The following is an 18,946-nucleotide window of genomic DNA, read 5'->3' on the forward strand; positions in this document are numbered from 1 at the left end:
AAAGAACCTTGCTGTTATCTCTGGCCAGGATTTGTCATTTAAAACCCATATGAAGCAGGTTTCTGTCAGGTTGTGACTGGAATTGGACCCCAATGCAGACAGCCAAGCAGGAGAAGATATTTGTTGTTAATGTGTGTTATATACATAAATAAACAAACATAATTGAGTTTAAATGAAACTGAACTGAGAAAATCCTGAAAAAGAATTCATCAGAAGAAGGCCTTCACCTTTTTTTAGCCTTGCATCTTGTATTACCTCTCAGTGACCCGGACTAGGCAGAGGAGAAAGCAGACTGCAGCCCCACACCCCCAGGCCTCCTTGTATCTGCTCAAACAGGAGGCAGTAACCGCAGAAGACACGGAGTGTGAATATACCATATTCAATGTCAAACAAACTTCACCGCGGTCACTAAAAAGGAGAGCTGATATGTCTGAGGATGAAAAAAAATGAACTTTCACTTACTCCCAAAGGATTAGAGAATCACAGAAGTTCATTTATGGGGACTTTACTGAAGACTGTTTCCTGTGGGAGAATTGAAGTCGGTGTTTTCGAACAGATAAAAAAATAAATAAATAACTTCTGTACCAACATGGAAGATGGCGACCACAACGCTGTCATTACCAGTAAGTGTGCACCGCAGTGGAGCTGGCTCCCCGCTACTGTGCAGACACAGTGAGCTCTCTGTCGCGCAGTAGTCTATGTGTATGTTTATTTTGGCCAGGTTAAAACCTTTGGTCTGCAACACAAACATGTCCACGAGCCATAAAACATAATGATGTTGATTTGCACAGAGAAGAGAGGTGTGGCTGGAGGTGGAAAGTGGTGTGTGTGTGTGTGGGCGGGGGGGGGGGGGGGGGGGGTGAGAAGCCGTGCGTGTTTGATTTGCCACAATGATATTTGGAAAACCGGTCAGATTGAAGTCAACTACGTAGATCTGCATATCATTAATACAACCAACCCATTTTGCTGAGGAGGGACATTTGGCCTGACAAAACAACAAGCTGCCATTATTTTTTTATGAAATTGTTAGGAGTTGTTTTAGGTCCTTATAGAATAAAGGTGTTGATATCATCAGGAAGCCTGTTCCACTGTGCCGTGGCCTCTATTGAGATTGCAGACTGACCAAATGTCGAGGTGCAAATGGATATGATACAGTCGTTTGGAGAAGCTACTTGAGTAGATCTTATCGAGCCTACAGAGCGGCGACAAATAAAGTCCACTAAGGTGGCTGGAGCCAGGCCATTTAAAATCTTATAAATCAGACTAAGGTTTTCAAAGCTTAAAAGCAATGTTTTTCCAAAATTCTGCAGTGATGGTATTGAAATGCTGGTGAAGATTCTCAGTCATCCAGGCCATGGTCATTTCAAAAAAGTAAAAAAAAAAAAAAAAAGGACTTTTTTTTCAAAGTTTGAAGACGTTTCACTTCCTATCCAGAAGTGAATTGTCTTTAAACTTTGAAAAAAAAAGTCCAGTTGTTTTGTTTTTTAACTTTTTTGGAATGGTACTAAAATGGCTTTCTAAGAAGGACTTTTAAAGCTAGCTTGTGCAAACAAAAGACAGGGTCTAATATGCCTAAAGTTTGCCAGGTTATACTTTGTCTTTTTGGTCATCTTTTTTAAAATCAAGTTGAGTGTCTAATGTGACTCCGAGATATTTAAATTGTTTTAGAAAAATTGTTTGGATAAATTGTTTTAGAAAAGAACATTCCCTTTGTCTTGTTAATGTTCAAACTTAGGCTAAACTGGTCAAGCCATTCCATCACACTATCCGTAGCTTGAGTAAGTTTTTCAGCAGCTAACTGTGCAGTTTTAGTATGTGTCTATAGACCAGTTCATTGTTATTGTTTTAATGCGGGTTTTTCGCGCATGCGCGCCGGACTGGTAGGCAAAAGGCGGACAATGGCGGACGCAAACAGAGAAACTGACGAGTTCTCCACGTATTTTTCTTCTTTAGATAACGTACTACAAGAACGTTTTAAGAGTAAGTTGATGGTTGATGGTATCAGATTGCCAGATCCACACACCAAAAGCCTGAAGGAACGGAACAAGTCTGTGAAATGCTGGCCAAGTGTTCCGTACGGCGACATACAGCTGCCTTATAAACACGGCAGGCCAGTACAGACGAGAGAGCACGAAAGCGTAAAACCACTGGACGGCTACAATTATTTTATATCAGGAAAAAGGCTCCAGCAACCCCCGCGACGCCATGAGGGATTAAGCAGTCAGAAAATGGATGGATGGATGGATGTTGTTCACACATGTTTGTGCAACAGCACAAAGCGGCGTCGGACACAGGCCGCATCTCAGCAGAGGCCCGGTAGGTTAAAAAAACATTTTTCACTACGGACTATTTAGGTGTTTTTGTCCTGTTAAAATGGGTGTGGGTGTCGGCGACATTGCAGCGTAAACACAGAAGTACTAGCGCCCGTGAACGGGGGCGTTATTTCAGACAACGGCTGCTGCTGCTACCGCTTCTCCGGCCCGTGTAGCGATCGCCACCTCCCCTCCGCCGCTATTTAAGTAGAACAATGACTAGAGCAGAATTAAGTTGTATTTACCGGAGATGAAGTGTAGACTGCAAATTCTGTTGTAGTATGATGGCTCCCCCAGTCCATTGGGAGTGTCTGCCTGCGCTCTTTCCATTGAAGATATCCATCTCTTTCTTCATCCTTCGGTAAACGACAGAAACGTACATCCAACGATTTGGAATGCCTCTGTGTGCAACCGGGAGCACAACAAGTCGTAGGCATTGTTTAGATTCCAAAAATAAACTAACTAAAAGTACGCTCTAAATCACCTGTTTTGTCATGTAGTAGACGAGAACAGTACTGTTTGTGCCTACCCGCCGGACCCGGATGTAGCGCTGACGTCACGCGGGAACTACCCTATAACACTGTGTCATTAGCATATAGTCGTATTTGTACATCATTACAGTGCTCTGGTAGGTTGTAGATGTAATAACTGAAAAATAAATGGCCTACCATAGAGCCTTGAGGTACACCAATTGTACATTCAAGACAACTAGAGCAAAGATCTTGTACTTCCACACACTATTGTCTATGTGACAGATATGAGGTTACCCAAGCCAGTATTTTTGCAGAGAAATTTAAATTAACATGTTTAAAAACTAAAATTTTATGACCAACTAAATCAAATGCTTTACGTAAATCTAAAAAATACAGCACCAACAACTCCCCCTCTGTCGAGTCGTGGTTTAATTTGTTCAATCAAGTACAAGGTTCCTGTTTCAGTAGAATAGTTCTTCCTGAACCTGAACTGTAAAGGTTGAAGGCCAGTGCTGCTAGAGTTAAGATGTTCTATAATTTGTTCAAATATAATTTTCTCTCCAAATTTAGATAGTATTGGTCATATACTTATACATCTAAAGTTAGTGGCTTCATGAAAATCTTCAGATTTAAGGATGAAAGTGACAATTGTCCATTTCCATTCATTAGGTAAAATACTTTCTTTGATCGAGAGATTAACCAAGTGTGTAATAGGAGCAACTAAAGTGTCTGAATGTCTTTTAATGAGCATTGAATGAAAATTGTAAGCATCCTTTCTTTTAGAGTTTTTAAGGAAACTAATTACTTGGTTGACTTGCCCTTCACTGGTTATTTCTAAATCAAACCCTTGATCTAGAATGTTGATAGAAAAATGTCCTAAGTTTTTTGCTATTTCTTCAACTGATGTAATAAAAAAATTCAACATTGTGGCTATTGTCAAGTGATCCTCAATTAACTCACCCTCATCTTTAAGTTTGAGATCTCTAAAGGAATATTTTTCTTTTCCCATAAGATGATTAATCTTATTCCAAATATTTTTACTGGTTCATTTAGTGTCATTTAGTATTTGAAGATAAAACTGGATTTTAGCTAATCTCAATTCTTTGATCACTTTATTCCTAACACCTTTGTAAATTAACATGTCTGTCACTCTTCTGGACTTGGCAGCTTTCTTTAAGGCTGAGTCTAGTTGTTATAGTCATTCGTTAATGTAATGAATGGGGACAGATGGACCCAGAATTCAGACCGACAACAGGAGTGGATGAAAGGAGGATTTATTAACCTCAGACTGGCAGAAAAAGGGACAGACAGGCTCAATAAACAGTTCCAGTCAGTACGTGAGAGAGCTGAACCCAAAAACAGGCAGGAACAAAGAAAAACTCAGGGAATCCAAAAACACAGGTCCTGGAAAGGCAAAAACTCAGAAAATCCAAACACCGGTCCGGTCAAGACAAAAACAAGCAGGTAATCCAACAAGCAGGGTAAAACAGGTAAAGAATCAGCTGTCTCAGAATCCACAAAGCAAAATAAGGTCAGGATCAACAGATAGAAAAAAACCACTGGATACAACTCACCAAGTAAGCTCATGAGAGGATCTGGCACTGATGTTGGTCTGGGAGCTGGTTAAGTAGTGGTAGATACAGGTGGAGCATGTTAGAACTAATTGCAGCAGGGGTGGAGATGAACAGGTGTGTGGAGTAAGTAATCAGAGCCAACATCAGTACCGAGATCCCAACAGAACTGAGAAAACAAATGAACTGCACAGAAATACTTAAAACAATGACAGATGTCAAACACCAACAGTACCTAAACTAAAAACAGAACTCAAACTATGACAGTTAAACCATGGCAAATGAGCTTTTGATGCACTTTTTCCTTGATTTAACAGTGAATTTGTCAATAAGAGATTTAATTTTACCTATGACAGGTTGACAAACACACTTTAAATGATCATAGGATAATATATCATCCCAGTTGATGTTTTTCATTTGTTTATCAAATAATACCTTATTACATGAAGGAATAGAATAAAAGGGTTACTCTGATTTGAGCTACAGATATTTAATTTGTTTTGATGTTAATTTCCTTGCCAACAAAGTTAAATTATGATCAGACAGGCCTGTGATCAGATTGTATCTTTTAGTGACCATTTCAGGCCTGTTTAAAAGAATTAGATACATTTGTTTGCTTTATCCTAGTTGGACATTTTATGAATTGTTGAAAACTATTTGTGTCAGTTATGGTTTTAAGCTTTTTATTTTTGTTTTATCTTCCAAGTTGTGGTTAAAGTTAGCTAAAAGGATGACTTCTTTACTCTTGCATTTTTCAGGATAAGATTAAGCTGATCAAAAAATGTGTCATTTGCAGTGGGAGATCTACAAAGTCTTATAATGATAAAGGGCATTTGTGGGGACATAATCAATTTTAAAGCAACATATTCAAGACTGTTTGTTTGTCATTTCAAAATAGACATGTTCACACTTAATATTACTTTTTTGTATAGACCAATATCCCACCACCCCTGCCCTCTGGTCTGTCTCGTCCAACATCCACATGACAGATACTGGGATGGATTCATCAGAGCTGGAGGATTTGAAGCTAATGGTGGGAAGTGCACTATACACTCTGACAAAAGAAGCTTTAATAGATGCGTGTGATTTCCTGATGATTGCTGGACCCAAATTTGAACATGTGTCTGGAAAAAGCCGTTTTTCGCTCATTACACTTATTCAAAAACACCTTGGAAGGGAAGAACTCAGTGAGCAGGGCATGGCTGAACTGCTAGCTCTAAAAGACAAAGTTATGGAATTACAACAGTGTACAGAGGATCATAAAACAAAAGAAGTAACAGTAGTAAAACAGACAAGTCTTGTACAAGAGGGGACTGTTAAGTAATCAGAGGAGGAGCGACTGAAAAAAGAAATCGTAACATTACAACTAGCATTGGAGCAATCATTGAGAGAGAAACAAAACAAAAGTGATGAAGCAAGGAAATTTGATAAGTCTAATGAACACCAACCCGCTCACCCTCGTCTTTCACTGTAGTGGAGCAAAGAGTTCAAAATCTCTGGCCAAATTGGGGAACCAGGCCATAAGGACAAGCTTTCCTTTTCTAGTCTGGCACACCAGATTGAGCAAGCTATTAGCAAAGGGTTTCCTGAAATAGAGATAATTGATGCAGTGATAAGAGCAATCTCACCCTGATTACAACTACGTAGTTATCTGGAAGGCAAAACAAATATCACTCTACCAACTTTGAGAAGAATTCTCAGGTTTCATTACTAGGAGAAGCTTGGAGCAACATAGCTGTATAAACAGCTCACTTCAGAGGTCCAGAGCAGCCGAGAAACTCCACAAAACTTTCCGATTCGTGCGCTTGATTTGAGACATAAAATACTTTTTGCGTCACAGGAAGATGAATCTGGTCTGAGGTATGATCTAAATCTCGTACAAAGTATGTTTCTCCACACTGTTTTGACAGGCCTGCAAAATGACAGCATAAGAAGTGACCTACAGCCATACCTGCAACAAACAAAGGCAAGTGATGAACTGCTACTCGAGAAACTCAACAGAGCTTGTGCAAATGTACAGAGAGACAAAGCAAGAAGAAGTTACTCACCCAACAAAGACCAGCCTGTTATAAGAATTATTATTCTGAAGTCACTATGGCCTCACACCACTCGGACAGAGGAGGCCTGGAGACCTGATGTCTGTGTATAAGATCCACTGTTTTCTGATTGCAAGGCCAAATGCTGCAGCTGCTGAGGGATACTGATTGTTTACGATAGACTGTCTTTGTTTTGTCTCATGGGAAGGCCACGGTGCAGTATTAGGGGAAGCCCGAAAAGCGACACAGACAGAGACAGGGCAGACAGAGACTGCAGCGGAACCGAAGGGTGCGATTACTTTCCATCTATGTGAATCTCTGCTCTGTTTCTCAATAAAGGTGCTGGAACGTCATACCACCGTCTCGTCATTTAGTAAAGATGGGAACTCAGTTACTATTGCTTAGAATTCCACCCAAAACTCCCATAACAATTTGGCGTAAACGAACAAGATCTCTGACCGACGAGCGAGGGAGTCCGAGGACAGGAGCTGCTTTGGCCGGCCCGGAGAGGTTATCCGGCCTCTGGTACCCCGAATGGATTTTCAAGGGACGTGGAGGAGCTCCTGGTCTCGGAGCGTCTCTGGGCGTCGGCGCGAAGATCCGAACCTTTCTTTCATGAGACGGTAAGGGGATTATTTTCCAGCTCTTTTAAAAACAAACGCAATTGGTCAAAAATGCTTGCAAGCTTTTAAATTTTAAACCCCATTTTAAAGTATACCTCAAGAAATTTTAAAATTTAAAACTGTAAACCTAAAAGGTAGTAAAAGTAAAAGCCGGTAGAAATAATTAATTATATTTAATCCTTAAGGCAAATAAAACAGGGTTCGCAATACCGAACGGTGGCTAAGGTTTAAACATTAAACTAAAATTCAAAATTTAATTAGAATACGTTTTCAGCTGAAATACGGACATTCCCACAAGGGGGGAGGAGGGGCAGAGTGATTTTCACCTGGAGAACAGGTGACCGGCTGAGCAGTTTGCAGCTGGTCCATTAAAGTCCTCTTGTCTTGGGTTTGTGCAAGAGGCTGTCCACTTCTGTTGTGGATGAAAGCGGCAGGGATGCTTAAGTCCTTGACTGTTGCGAAGACGTTTGCAGCTTTGATAAGTGGGGACCCCGACCCTTATACCAAAAAGCCGACCATCAGATGTGAGGCCTTTCATTTTAGTTGGTCGATCGTGCTAAAGATGAGTAGAAAATAATAATAAAAAACAAAAAAAGGATAAAATAAATAAAAACAAACAAAAAAAAAAGAGTGTGGATGCAGAAGAGTCAGTGTAATGGGTAAAAGGCAGAGTTTCTCAGGGTCAAGCCTAGCCCCAGGGTGAAACGTTCGATTTCATGCTGAAAAACGTAGGGGCCCAGACGCATGACATGCATAAATGATTTGAAATGATTTGATTAAACATGCAGATTTCTCACATAGGGGTTATTATTATTACTATTATTTTATTTTATTGCAGTACTGCTACTAAATAATAAAAATAAAATTAAGAGAAAAAAAGAAAAGCGATAAAAACAAGGAAACGGAAACGAAACTAAAAAGGCGTTGCACCGGGGAAGCGTTTACGTGGGGACCGATTAGGCACTTCCGTTGTGGATAAAATTGGTCTAAACTGCTAATAGCGACGTATAACTTTCAAAAATGGGTAAGCGTCCAAGTGTCTGCGAGACACAGAGTTGTATCCTTGCGGGACTGAAGCGTAAAACCGCGCGTGGACGAAACATCGGGGGGTCGTAACCAGCGCACGCTCTCCACCTTTTAAACTAAGCTGGAACTTAACGCGTTGAAAACATCTTTCGGCGTTGACGTTTAAAAATTATGAAAAAACATAGAACTATTTAAGATGGTGAAAAAGCAGGCCTGCACGTGTTTGTCTGTCTGAATGTCATTGTTTGTATGTAACCGTACGTGTGTATGTATCTATGTAACTAAACGTTCGTCTGTGTGAATTAATTCGGGGTAAAAGTAATGTTCATGGTTTCAGAATGTTCATTTGTTTTGGGAGAACTGCAGCTCCGCAATTCAAATGACATTTTAAGCATGGACTATGTTAACAATAGAGGTACAGTAAAAGAGAGATTTAAATAACAAAGTTTGTTTTTTAACATTAAATATCAGGACCAAATTAAATTGATACACGGAGAGATTAACATGGCTTGAACGGAAATATTTCAGCTTTGTTAGAAATTGGAACTGGTAATAAGCTTTACATAAGCTTGTTAAGTTTACTGTTTTACAAATTTAAGCTGAGATCCTATCACTTGTTTTTTAGCCCTAAAGTAATTTAAAATTACTGAGATCTTATTGCTTATAATAATAATGATTCATCACAAACCAGTCCATGTGAAAGAAGTTTAGATATAGATGATTTTTTTTTTATTTAAATAGATGAGAAAAAACTGTGCTTTGAACAAACCTGTATGGAACTAAATATGAATTGCTTTTCTAAGGGTTTTCTATTCATTTATTTTATTTATTTTTTACTTGGAATTTGAATGCAACTAATGAGAAATTTTGAAAAGCGTCAAAATATCAGAAGGCCACGTTACACGCGTCAACAGTTACAAAATCATCTGATGTTATTAGTTATGCTGAACTGAGGTGAACCTCAGAGGGACAGTATAACCTGAGAAGGACAATAGATATGATAAACAAATCTGACCATGATGTAAACATCTGAATGTTTATGGCGAGGCTGGGTCTGTGTTTTCTGGCCTGGGGCACGAAAACTATGTCAGAGGGGAAAAAATAAAATAAAGCCAGCTTCTGAAGGGTTAAATTCTAATTCTAATCTTGGTTTGTTTTGGGTAGCCTTCTCAATGTGCTGAATTATGGGGAAAACTCTTATCATTTATAGAGAAACACTAGAAGCTCAAAAACTAAAAGGGAACAATCATTGCTTTAAAGTTTCACCCTTGACCAATTAAGATTGAAAAGGTATATATGAATAAAAGTATTACTAACAGCAAATACACATGGTCAAAGGACCAGAAGGATCTCAAAAAGGTTTGTAATAAGTCAAAAACCTATGTCATATTGGAAAGACATAATTGTGCTCCTTGGAAAACAATTTTGTTTTAGTTTTTTTTGGTTCATTTCTTTCGTTTTTTTGTTTTCTTTCTTTTGGAGGTGTTTTGAATAGAGTTTCAAAGGAAAGGTGAAGAATAGAAACCTTCCCAGGATCAGAAAAAAAAGGGGAAAAGATCACGTTAAAGGGACGCTAAGGGGACCAGGGTTTTAACTGCATGCTATTAACACTCTGTTTTTCTCTGAGTTATTGCTTTCAGATTAAAGGAGACGCCACCTTTCTGCCAAAAGAAGACTCTGAAAAGACAGTGCTAGCAGTGCGGTAAGGAGTTATAATCAGATTTGGCCACTAAATTATACTTAGTTTTAACCAAGTTATGCCAGATCTTCCAGCAGGAAAGGTGGTGTCTTAAAAATGTTTGTTGCTTTCTGCTATTAACAGCTCTATCTTTCTGCTTCTTTTTCTTTGCAAATAAACCTGGTCAATATGATAGGATTGTGCTAACATAGGGATTTAGTCTCATTTTAGACATTCTCAGATGTGAGAGAATGCAGAAACAGTGCCGCAGTGACATGGGGGCTGATCCTTGGGACAAGGACTAAAGGTGATGTGATTGACTTCAGCCTGATCCAGTTTTGAGTTTTATTTTGTCAGAGACAAAGTTTGATTTATTTTTTTTCTATCCTTTTGTTTCTTTTATGTTTGTCATGTTAGAGGGAACACTGTAGTTAAAATGTTTGTGACTGCTTTGCTGTAATTTCTTTTCAACCTATGGAGCGTTTTCTTTGGCAAAAAATGCTGGCAGAATTCATTCTGTTTGCAGGCGTGAGGACTGGAGGATGGACTGTTGAAGGGAAGGAGAATGTTTGGCTGCTGAACTCAGACATTGGACTGAAAAAGGACAATGAAGGACTATGACTGAGGCATCGGACAACCTTCGACAACAAACACAGATGAGTTCTGCAGACACGACTTCATGCATTTCACTTCAGATTTTGTTGTACACAATTAAAACAAAACACACATTATAAAACACATTAAGATTATGTAAAGGTGAAAACTTTTAAAGAAGCACCTTGATGGAATCATGGAGCAACTTAATAAATTAAGTGGGTATTATATCAACAGTTAAATAAATAAATGAATGAATTAGTTTTCACTATATAGGTAGAGTAATCTGAACTTTTAAATAGCATTTCATTTAATAAACATCTTAAGAGTAAGCTGATTTCTGCTACTCTGGCAGGCTTCAATAAAACGCAAAGAAAAGGTGACTGGCTAAAATGGGTAATGTTGCAATAAAATTAGCATAATGACCCATCCTACTAACTAACATGGGTAAATTTAGGCTTAAAGCATCAGTGTACAATGGGTACAATATTTATGGAGATTTAATATCTTTCAACTAGAACACAAATAACTCAATAGTCTTTTTAATCAGTTAAACATCCTAAGGGAAAAAACACATAACACTGAGTTTTAGCTAACTGTTAACCTAGGGGCTGTTAGATCAGGATAATTTAATGGTTATCGTCCTACATACAGAAAATAAGTAAGATTAAATTAATTAGATTAAATTATGGGGACACTTTGGATCTGGTTAGGATTGCTGGGGGCTGTGATGATAAAAGGGTAACAGCTTGAAGGTGATATCAATGAATGAAGGTTTTCTCTGAGGAACATCAAAGCAGCAAAGACATCCCACATGGGAACTCCTGTTGTGTAAAGAACATCTTGAACGGGACATAAGGTGAGATCCTTACAATGAGAGATGTTCCACACAGGGGGGTGTGGAGACCCCTGGGGCATGGCACCCAGGACGAGCTGCTGTGGACTTGACACAGCTGGTGGAACCAGAGAGACGACGAGGTGGTCCCACAGGTTACCTGACACCTAACACTGACTGTAAAGGGTTCTGGGTTTTCAGGGTTGCTGAAAACAGAAAGCTTCAGAGAACCTTAACCCTTCCTGACCAGGCACTCAGAATACATAGATCATAGATCAGATTGCAGAGGCCTAGACAAATAGGAACGCAGAGACACGTTCACCCAAGAACTTCTTAATAAAAGTCCTTAATCCTCAGTTTAAGAAAATAAATAATCACATGTATGGTTTACTTTATTTTAGGATTAATTTGGGAACTAATTCTGATTTGCTTAAGTAGCTTTGGTTGTTCAACAATGTTAGAACATTTTCAAAAAACTCCTGTTCTCTCCTGCTCTCTGCTTTGTTTTGTAGAACCTTGGCGTCCTTGAACAGTAACAGCATGGTATAAATATTTTGTTTTCTGTGCAGAACAGCACCTCACTTTCTTCTTAAAAAAAAGAGGGAGAGAGGGAAAAGGCTTTCACATGGAAAGGCTTTCTTTTTCTCAGTTGGGTTTTCAAAATAAATGGGAAATGTCATGAAACGAATATGTTGATGAAATTATGTTGCAGAGAACTTCAACTGTCAGACAACAACAGTTAAGACACACATTAAAAGCATTCTGTTAAGAATTATTATGAATTTACTGCAGATACATTTGAACTTAAAGATTACTATTTTAATTAATAATTAAATTGCAGAATTCTGAGAGCTAAATAATTGTGCACAGAAATATCTTGAATGTGAAAGTGCTTGGAGGATGTTTTAATAAATGACACATGAAAGGGGTTTTGATAAGAACACTAATTACACCTTGTTTCTGTTCTCTAGTGGGAACAAGGACTCGTGTCTGCAGACCATTTTCACAAAGTGTTTTATTAGAGAGAAATGCAAAATAAAATGCTCAGTTCCCATCCAGAACTGAACGCTTATTACCATCCAGCTCAATCGTCCAGCCTGCGAGGAGGAACCAAGAAGAGGACTGGGGATGAAGAAGCCAGAGAACTCTGATTCTTTATTCTTCAACGGGAGGAGTTGCCTGAAGAGACCCTAAGCGCAATTAGATTATTTTCTGCCTTGTGCCTGAATGGCCTAAAGGCTTTCTTAACTTTGCGTTCTTGACGTTTAGGACTCTTCTCATATTGTGTTGCTGTTTGTTTAACTGCTCTGTTCCACTGACTCACATGTTTGATTTTTTTTGTGTTATGAGATCTACACTTTAATGTTACATCACGTTGATCAATATGGTTTTATGGGGTAAAAAATGGAAACTGTTTGCTTCAGACACACAAGGATCTATGGTTTATGCACCTTTTGATTTGATATAGGAAGAACCAGGATCGGATTGGCTCTAAAGATCCTTTAATATTAGCTGGTAATGATAACACTTAGATTCAATACAGGGTTTTCAGGCTCAGATTGGCCGAGAGCAGATCTCCCTGGGAGGGGGCCTTGCAGTTTTTACTATCCCCTGGGGGGGTAGCTTTTTCTGTTGTTCCCCTGCCCGCACTGAACCTCTCCTGCCTTTGCTCCTGGTGTTGTCAGTTTGGAGTGGTGGATTATTGTCCATCGTAGGGGTGAGTGGAGAAAGGAGTTGGAGGGTATTCAGGGTGGGTGAAGAGTAGACGGATTCGACCTTGGTTACTGAACAGGTTTAGCTTACCATAGTCTAATGTAATTTTAAAATAATGTGCGCATAGGTACCTAAAACAGGCCTTACCTAATTAGATGAATCCTAAATTGTAGATCAAAGCTAAACCTTTGATCTTGTGTGTTAAAGCTCTATGAAGCATTCATGTTGATCTGTATTAAAAGTTCCAGCACTACCCGGTTCCAACACGGGAACCCCTTGGGTCCCACTTTACGAGTTTACAGAAATGGTTCCTCTGTGCTCTGTTCACATTTTCAAGTGATGGGTCATCTTGTTTTGTCTTGATGCTGACGACGCCATCATCAAAAAAAAAAGAGAGGAATGTTATAAGAATTATTATTCTGAAGTCACTATGGCCTCACACCACTCGGACAGAGGAGGCCTGGAGACCTGATGTCTGTGTATAAGATCCACTGTTTTCTGATTGCAAGGCCAAATGCTGCAGCTGCTGAGGGATACTGATTGTTTACGATAGACTGTCTTTGTTTTGTCTCGTGGGAACGCCACGATGCAGTATTAGGGGAAGCCCGAAAAGCGACACAGACAGAGACAGGGCAGACAGAGACTGCAGCGGAACCGAAGGGTGCGATTACTTTCCAACTATGTGAATCTCTGCTCTGTTTCTCAATAAAGGTGCTGGAACGTCATACCACCGTCTCGTCATTTAGTAAAGATGGGAACTCAGTTACTATTGCTTAGAATTCCACCCAAAACTCCCATAACACAGCCACGGTTCACACAGTCCAATCAGACAACAAACCAACAGACAGAAAGGCTAAAACCATAACACATAAACATTCCTGTCAAAATCAGCCTGATTTTCTGAATGAACTGAAAGAGATGCGCTCTGATATTGCTGCATTGAGAAATCTGGGAGGTGAAGTTGCACAAATAAGAGAGCCAATTCAGAGACCAAATCCACCACCACCACAGTATCATCTACCACCTGCAATACAGGAATGTGTTACTCCTCAATCCAAGTCGTTAACTCAAAACACATGGCCAAACCGAGGAGTGGAGTGGAGTGGAGAGGAGATACACGACCATACCAGCAAGCATTTCCATTTCAGCAACCATACCCGCCTCTGAACCCGTGCAAGGAAATGCTTTGTTTGCCAACCAAATGGGTGTGGGCACTGTAACCACTGCTACTGCTGTGGCAGTACTGAGCACTTTATTGTAGGCTGCAGAATGAAGATTGGATGTGATAAAGACACTCCTTTAAACGGAACAGGGTTACCCCCGCGGGACAGGGAGTAACCTGCAACACTGGATTGTCCCATAAGCATTGCTCTTTTTGTGGTGTCTCTGGAACAGAGCATAGACTTTGAGTATGTGCATCGTGTAAGATAGACACTTATTGTTCTAAAATCTGTCAAGCTAAAAGTGGGCCAGTACATAAAAGAATATAAAAGAATGGAGAAAAGAGCAAAGAGCTTCCACACGAAGAAAAGGACCAACCAAACTCAACTTGTTTCTCTGGTGGGCAAGCGATGCATGGTTGAGTGCTACATTCAAGGCAAAAAGGTCCAAGCATTGTGGGATACAGGCTCTCAAGTCAGTATCATTGATGAACAATGGAAAGTGAAATACTTACCCGACCAGACACTTAAAGATTTATCTGAACTACTGGATGCACCTGATGACTTAAAATTACTGCTGCTAATGGACAGAACATGCCTTACAAAGGTTTTATTGAAGTTACTGTTTCGCTGTCAGCAGAGGGAACTGAAACGAAAGAGATAATGGTACCAATGTTGGTGATGACAGGCAATGGACTTCCACAGCCCATTCTTGGCTTCAATGTCATCGAGCAGATGGTTAAAATGAGCACTGCAGAACCGGTGAGTGAAACACACACAAATAAGTTGCAGCAGGCATTAATGACAGCTTTTCCAAGTCTAAAACAAGAAAGTGTGACTACTTTTGTTGATTTGGTAACTGCTAAAGGGTCATGTGACTATGTTGTGAAAACATCCAAAGAAAAATTCATTGTGCCAAAACACACTTTAGTGCCAGTTGACTGTAAAGTTAATACAAGACCTTTAAAAATGGACACTACTACTGTTGTTTGAGCCAGAGATTAACCCTCAGTGGGCAGATGGCCTTGAGCTTTGTGAGACTGTGATTACACTTAAAAAAAATGTGCCACCATATATTACTCTCAGTGTCCAAATTCGCACTAAGCATGACATTGAACTGCCAGGAAGAACGGTATTAGGCTCCTTACAACAGATTGAGGCTGTGTATCCAGAGACCATCCTGGGGGAGAATGATCATGCTCCAGCAGTTCTGGTTAGCCATGTAAGTGCAGAGACTCTGAAAGAAGCAGAAAGTCCATAGGATCGACCTCTTGACCTCAGCCATCTATGCAAATCTGAGAAAGAGAGAGTACAGGAAATGCTCAGGGACGAATGTACATCTTTTTCTAAATTGCATCATGATATTGGCTGTATTGAGAGACTGAAGTTAAGCATCTCACTGAAAGACCTGACTCCTGTTGCACGCACATATATATCCATGCCAAAACCTCTGTATAAAGAGATGAAGGATTATCTGCACAACCTCATTGCACAAGGCTGGGTGAAGAAGTCCAACTCATCTTATTCATCATCAGTGGTCTGTGTGAGAAAAAAAGATGGGAGTTTGAGGCTGTGCATAGACTACAGCGAGCTGAATAAAAAGACTGCTCCAGACAGGCAACCAATCCCGCGTGTGCAGGATATCCTGAACAGTCTTGGTGGCAACTCTTGGTTCTCCCTGCTAGACCAAGGGAAGGCTTACCATCAGGGATTCATGGAAGAAAACAGCCAACCATTAACTGCATTTGTGACTCCTTGGGGTCTTTATGAGTAGATAAGGACTCCCTTTGGGCTCATGAATGCTCCAGCTGCCTTCCAACGCTGCATGGAGGAGTGTCTGCAAGAGGTTAGAGACAGCATCTGTGTTCCGTATTTGAATGACACGGTCTACAGTCAGACGTTTGATGACCACCTTGCTCATGTGCGGAAAGTACTGCAGTTGTTGAGGGGATATGGGATCAAATTAAAACCTGCTAAATGTGAACTATTCAAGCGGGAGGTCCGCTATCTGGGGAGGATTGTTTCGGTTGAGAGCAGCAAAATTGATCCAGCAGACACCATCGTCGTGAGAGCATTGAAAGACAAGAAACCCAACACTGTGGGCGAGTTACGTACAATTATGGGATTGCTAAGCTACTACAGACAGTACATACAGGACTTCTCATGGATAGCAGTGCCATTATACAACTTGCTAAAAGGGTCAACTGAAAATGACAAGGACCCACAAAATAGGAGCGATAAAAGACAAGTAACAAAGAGAGGAGTTCCATCACACAAACCAATTGAGTGGAGTGACGAACACCAGAGCACATTGGAGAGGTTAATAGACTGTTTGGTTGAACCCCCAGTCCTTGGTTCTCCAGACTTTGCAAAGCCATTCATCCTTCACACAGATGCATCTGATAAAGGTCTTGGCGCAGTCCTATACCAACATCAAGATGGGAAGCTACGTGTAATCGCCTATGGTTCCAGAACACTAACTTATTCTGAAAAAAACTTCCATCTTCATTCAGGGAACCTAGAGTTCCTAGCACTGAAGTGGGCCATGAGAAATTCAGGGATTACCTGTATTATGCTCCTACATTTACTGTGTTTACAGACAATAACCCACTGACCTACGTCCTGGCGACTGCAAAGTTAAATGCAACTGGATCCAGATGGGTGGCTCAACTTGCAGATTTTCATTTCACCATTCGCTATCGCCCGGGTAAAGAAAATGTGGATGCACACAGCCTTTCAAGAATGCTTGTAAACATTGAGGAAATGATGAAGCAGTGTACAGAGGAACTGACATCTGACACCGTGGCTGCTGTTACACAACCTGAAGCTAAATAACAAACCAACCTGAAGCTAAATAACAAACCAATAACAAACCATCAGTGCACGAGATTACAACATTAATTGCTCAGAGCAAATGTTTGCTGCGTGAATAGGAAAGACTCCATATTGATGAACATGGTGTCCTTCACAGAAAGACAACAAACAAAACTGGTATTGCCTGAAGTATACAAAGCTACTGTGCTAAAACAGTTGCATGATGAAATGGGCCATCAAGGCATTGATCGGACAACTTCACTGATCAGGGACAGATTATTTTGTCCTTGCACGCAACGTGAGATTGAACATTATGTTGCAAGGACTTGCACCTGCCTTAAACAGAAGAAGCCATGCAAAGAAACGCAAGCACCTCTAACCAATATCATTACCACCCAGCCATTTTAACTGGTGTCGATCGATTTTCTGCATTTAGACAAATGTAGTGGTGGCTATGAATATATACTGGTTATTGTTGGCCATTTCACTCGTTTGGCCCAGGCTTATCCAACAACCTCCAAGTCTGCCAAAGTCGTTGCAGATAGAATATTTAATGACTTTGCTCTGAAGTTTGGGCTCCCTGCAAGAATACACCACGATCAAGGTGGTGAACTTGAAAACCAGCTTTTTGCTCAGTTGAAAAGGAATTGTAATGTGTTGGGATCACAAACAACCCCTTATCATGCACAAGGAAATGGGCAAGTTGAACGGTTTAATAGGACACTACTACAAATGTTAAAGACATTGACTGACAAAGAGAATTGGAAAGTATCCCTAAACAAACTCATCTTTGCATACAACTGTACTGTCATGAATCAGAAACAGAGGACCCTGAATTCAGCCAGACAAGCAAAAGGTTGTAATAAAAAGGTGATTTATTAACAAAGCAAAAAACCAAAAGAGGACACCAAGCCAAAAAGCAAAGAGGCAATGTCCAAAAAACTTAAACAGTCCTCAGCCAACAACCTAAAATAAACTGGTCAGAAGTCAGGCTGGTCTATTAACAAAAAGAGCAGAACAGGTCAAATAATCCAGGTAAAAACTAACAGAAACAGGTTGGGTACAGGCAGACAGGATCAGACTTACCCCAGGCAGGAAACACAAACACAATGATCGGGCAGAGTGCAAGGAACAGAGGCAGGCATAAGTAGGGGAGTGAGCAGGTGAAAGGAATCAAACTAATTACCAGACTAAGTGGAGCTGATCAGGGAAGTGGCTGGAGGTGGAACTGAACTGACTGAATAACTACCATGTGAAAACAGGTTAAACTAAAACAGTTCAAGAACCAATCTGAAACACAAAATAAATTACAAGACCCAACCTAGGATGGAACTCAAACCAAGACTGAAACAGGACACAAGCTAAAATAGAAAACAATAACCTAAAAACAGAAATTAAAACTAAGGCAGAAACTCAAACTATGACAGAACCCCTCCCTCAAGGGCGGATTCCAGACGCCCCTAGAAAATCTGATACAAAAATAAAACCACCCAGACCGGGTGGGTGGAAGGGGGTACTGGACGGAGGGCCAGAGACCTAACAAAAAGTCCAAACAGAAAACAAGCCTCAAAAAGCAGCCCCAGTCCATGGGATGTCCCGACGAACAGACTCCAAACAGTCAGGATGTCCGGAGGGCGTCCTGGAGGACGGCCCCAGCGTGGCAGGGTCCCTAAAGGAAGATTATGCGTCAAAAGGTGCAGGCGACGGAGCAGGTCTTTCGGCGGCCGGCGACGGAGCAGGTCTTTCGGCGGCCGGCGACGGAGCAGGTCTTTCGGCGGCCGGCGACGGAGCAGGTCTTTCGGCGGCCGGCGACGGAGCAGGTCTTTCGGCGGCCGGCGACGGAGCAGGTCTTTCGGCGGCCGGCGACGGAGCAGGTCTTTCGGCGGCCGGCGACGGAGCAGGACTGGAGGCGGCCGGCGACGGAGCAGGACTGGAGGCGGCCGGCGACGGAGCAGGACTGGAGGCGGCCGGCGACGGAGCAGGACTGGAGGCGGCCGGCGACGGAGCAGGACTGGAGGCGGCCGGCGACGGAGCAGGACTGGAGGCGGCCGGCGACGGAGCAGGACTGGAGGCGGGTCCCCCTGGACCGCCTCCTCGCAGGACTGAGGAAC

At 41.1% G+C, this 18,946-nt stretch overlaps 1 protein-coding gene across 1 annotated transcript in view; it reads right to left on the reverse strand.

The window, feature by feature from the left end:
- Positions 1 to 18,946, reverse strand: part of LOC118556648 — a 47,418-nt gene that overhangs the window by 15,552 nt on the left and 12,920 nt on the right. The window contains 1 exon segment of the mRNA XM_036124669.1: positions 18,789 to 18,916. Within this exon segment, the coding sequence (XP_035980562.1) occupies positions 18,789 to 18,916 (128 nt within the window).

This window comes from Fundulus heteroclitus, chromosome 20, assembly GCF_011125445.2.
Source record: "Fundulus heteroclitus isolate FHET01 chromosome 20, MU-UCD_Fhet_4.1, whole genome shotgun sequence".
Taxonomy (NCBI): domain Eukaryota; kingdom Metazoa; phylum Chordata; class Actinopteri; order Cyprinodontiformes; family Fundulidae; genus Fundulus; species Fundulus heteroclitus.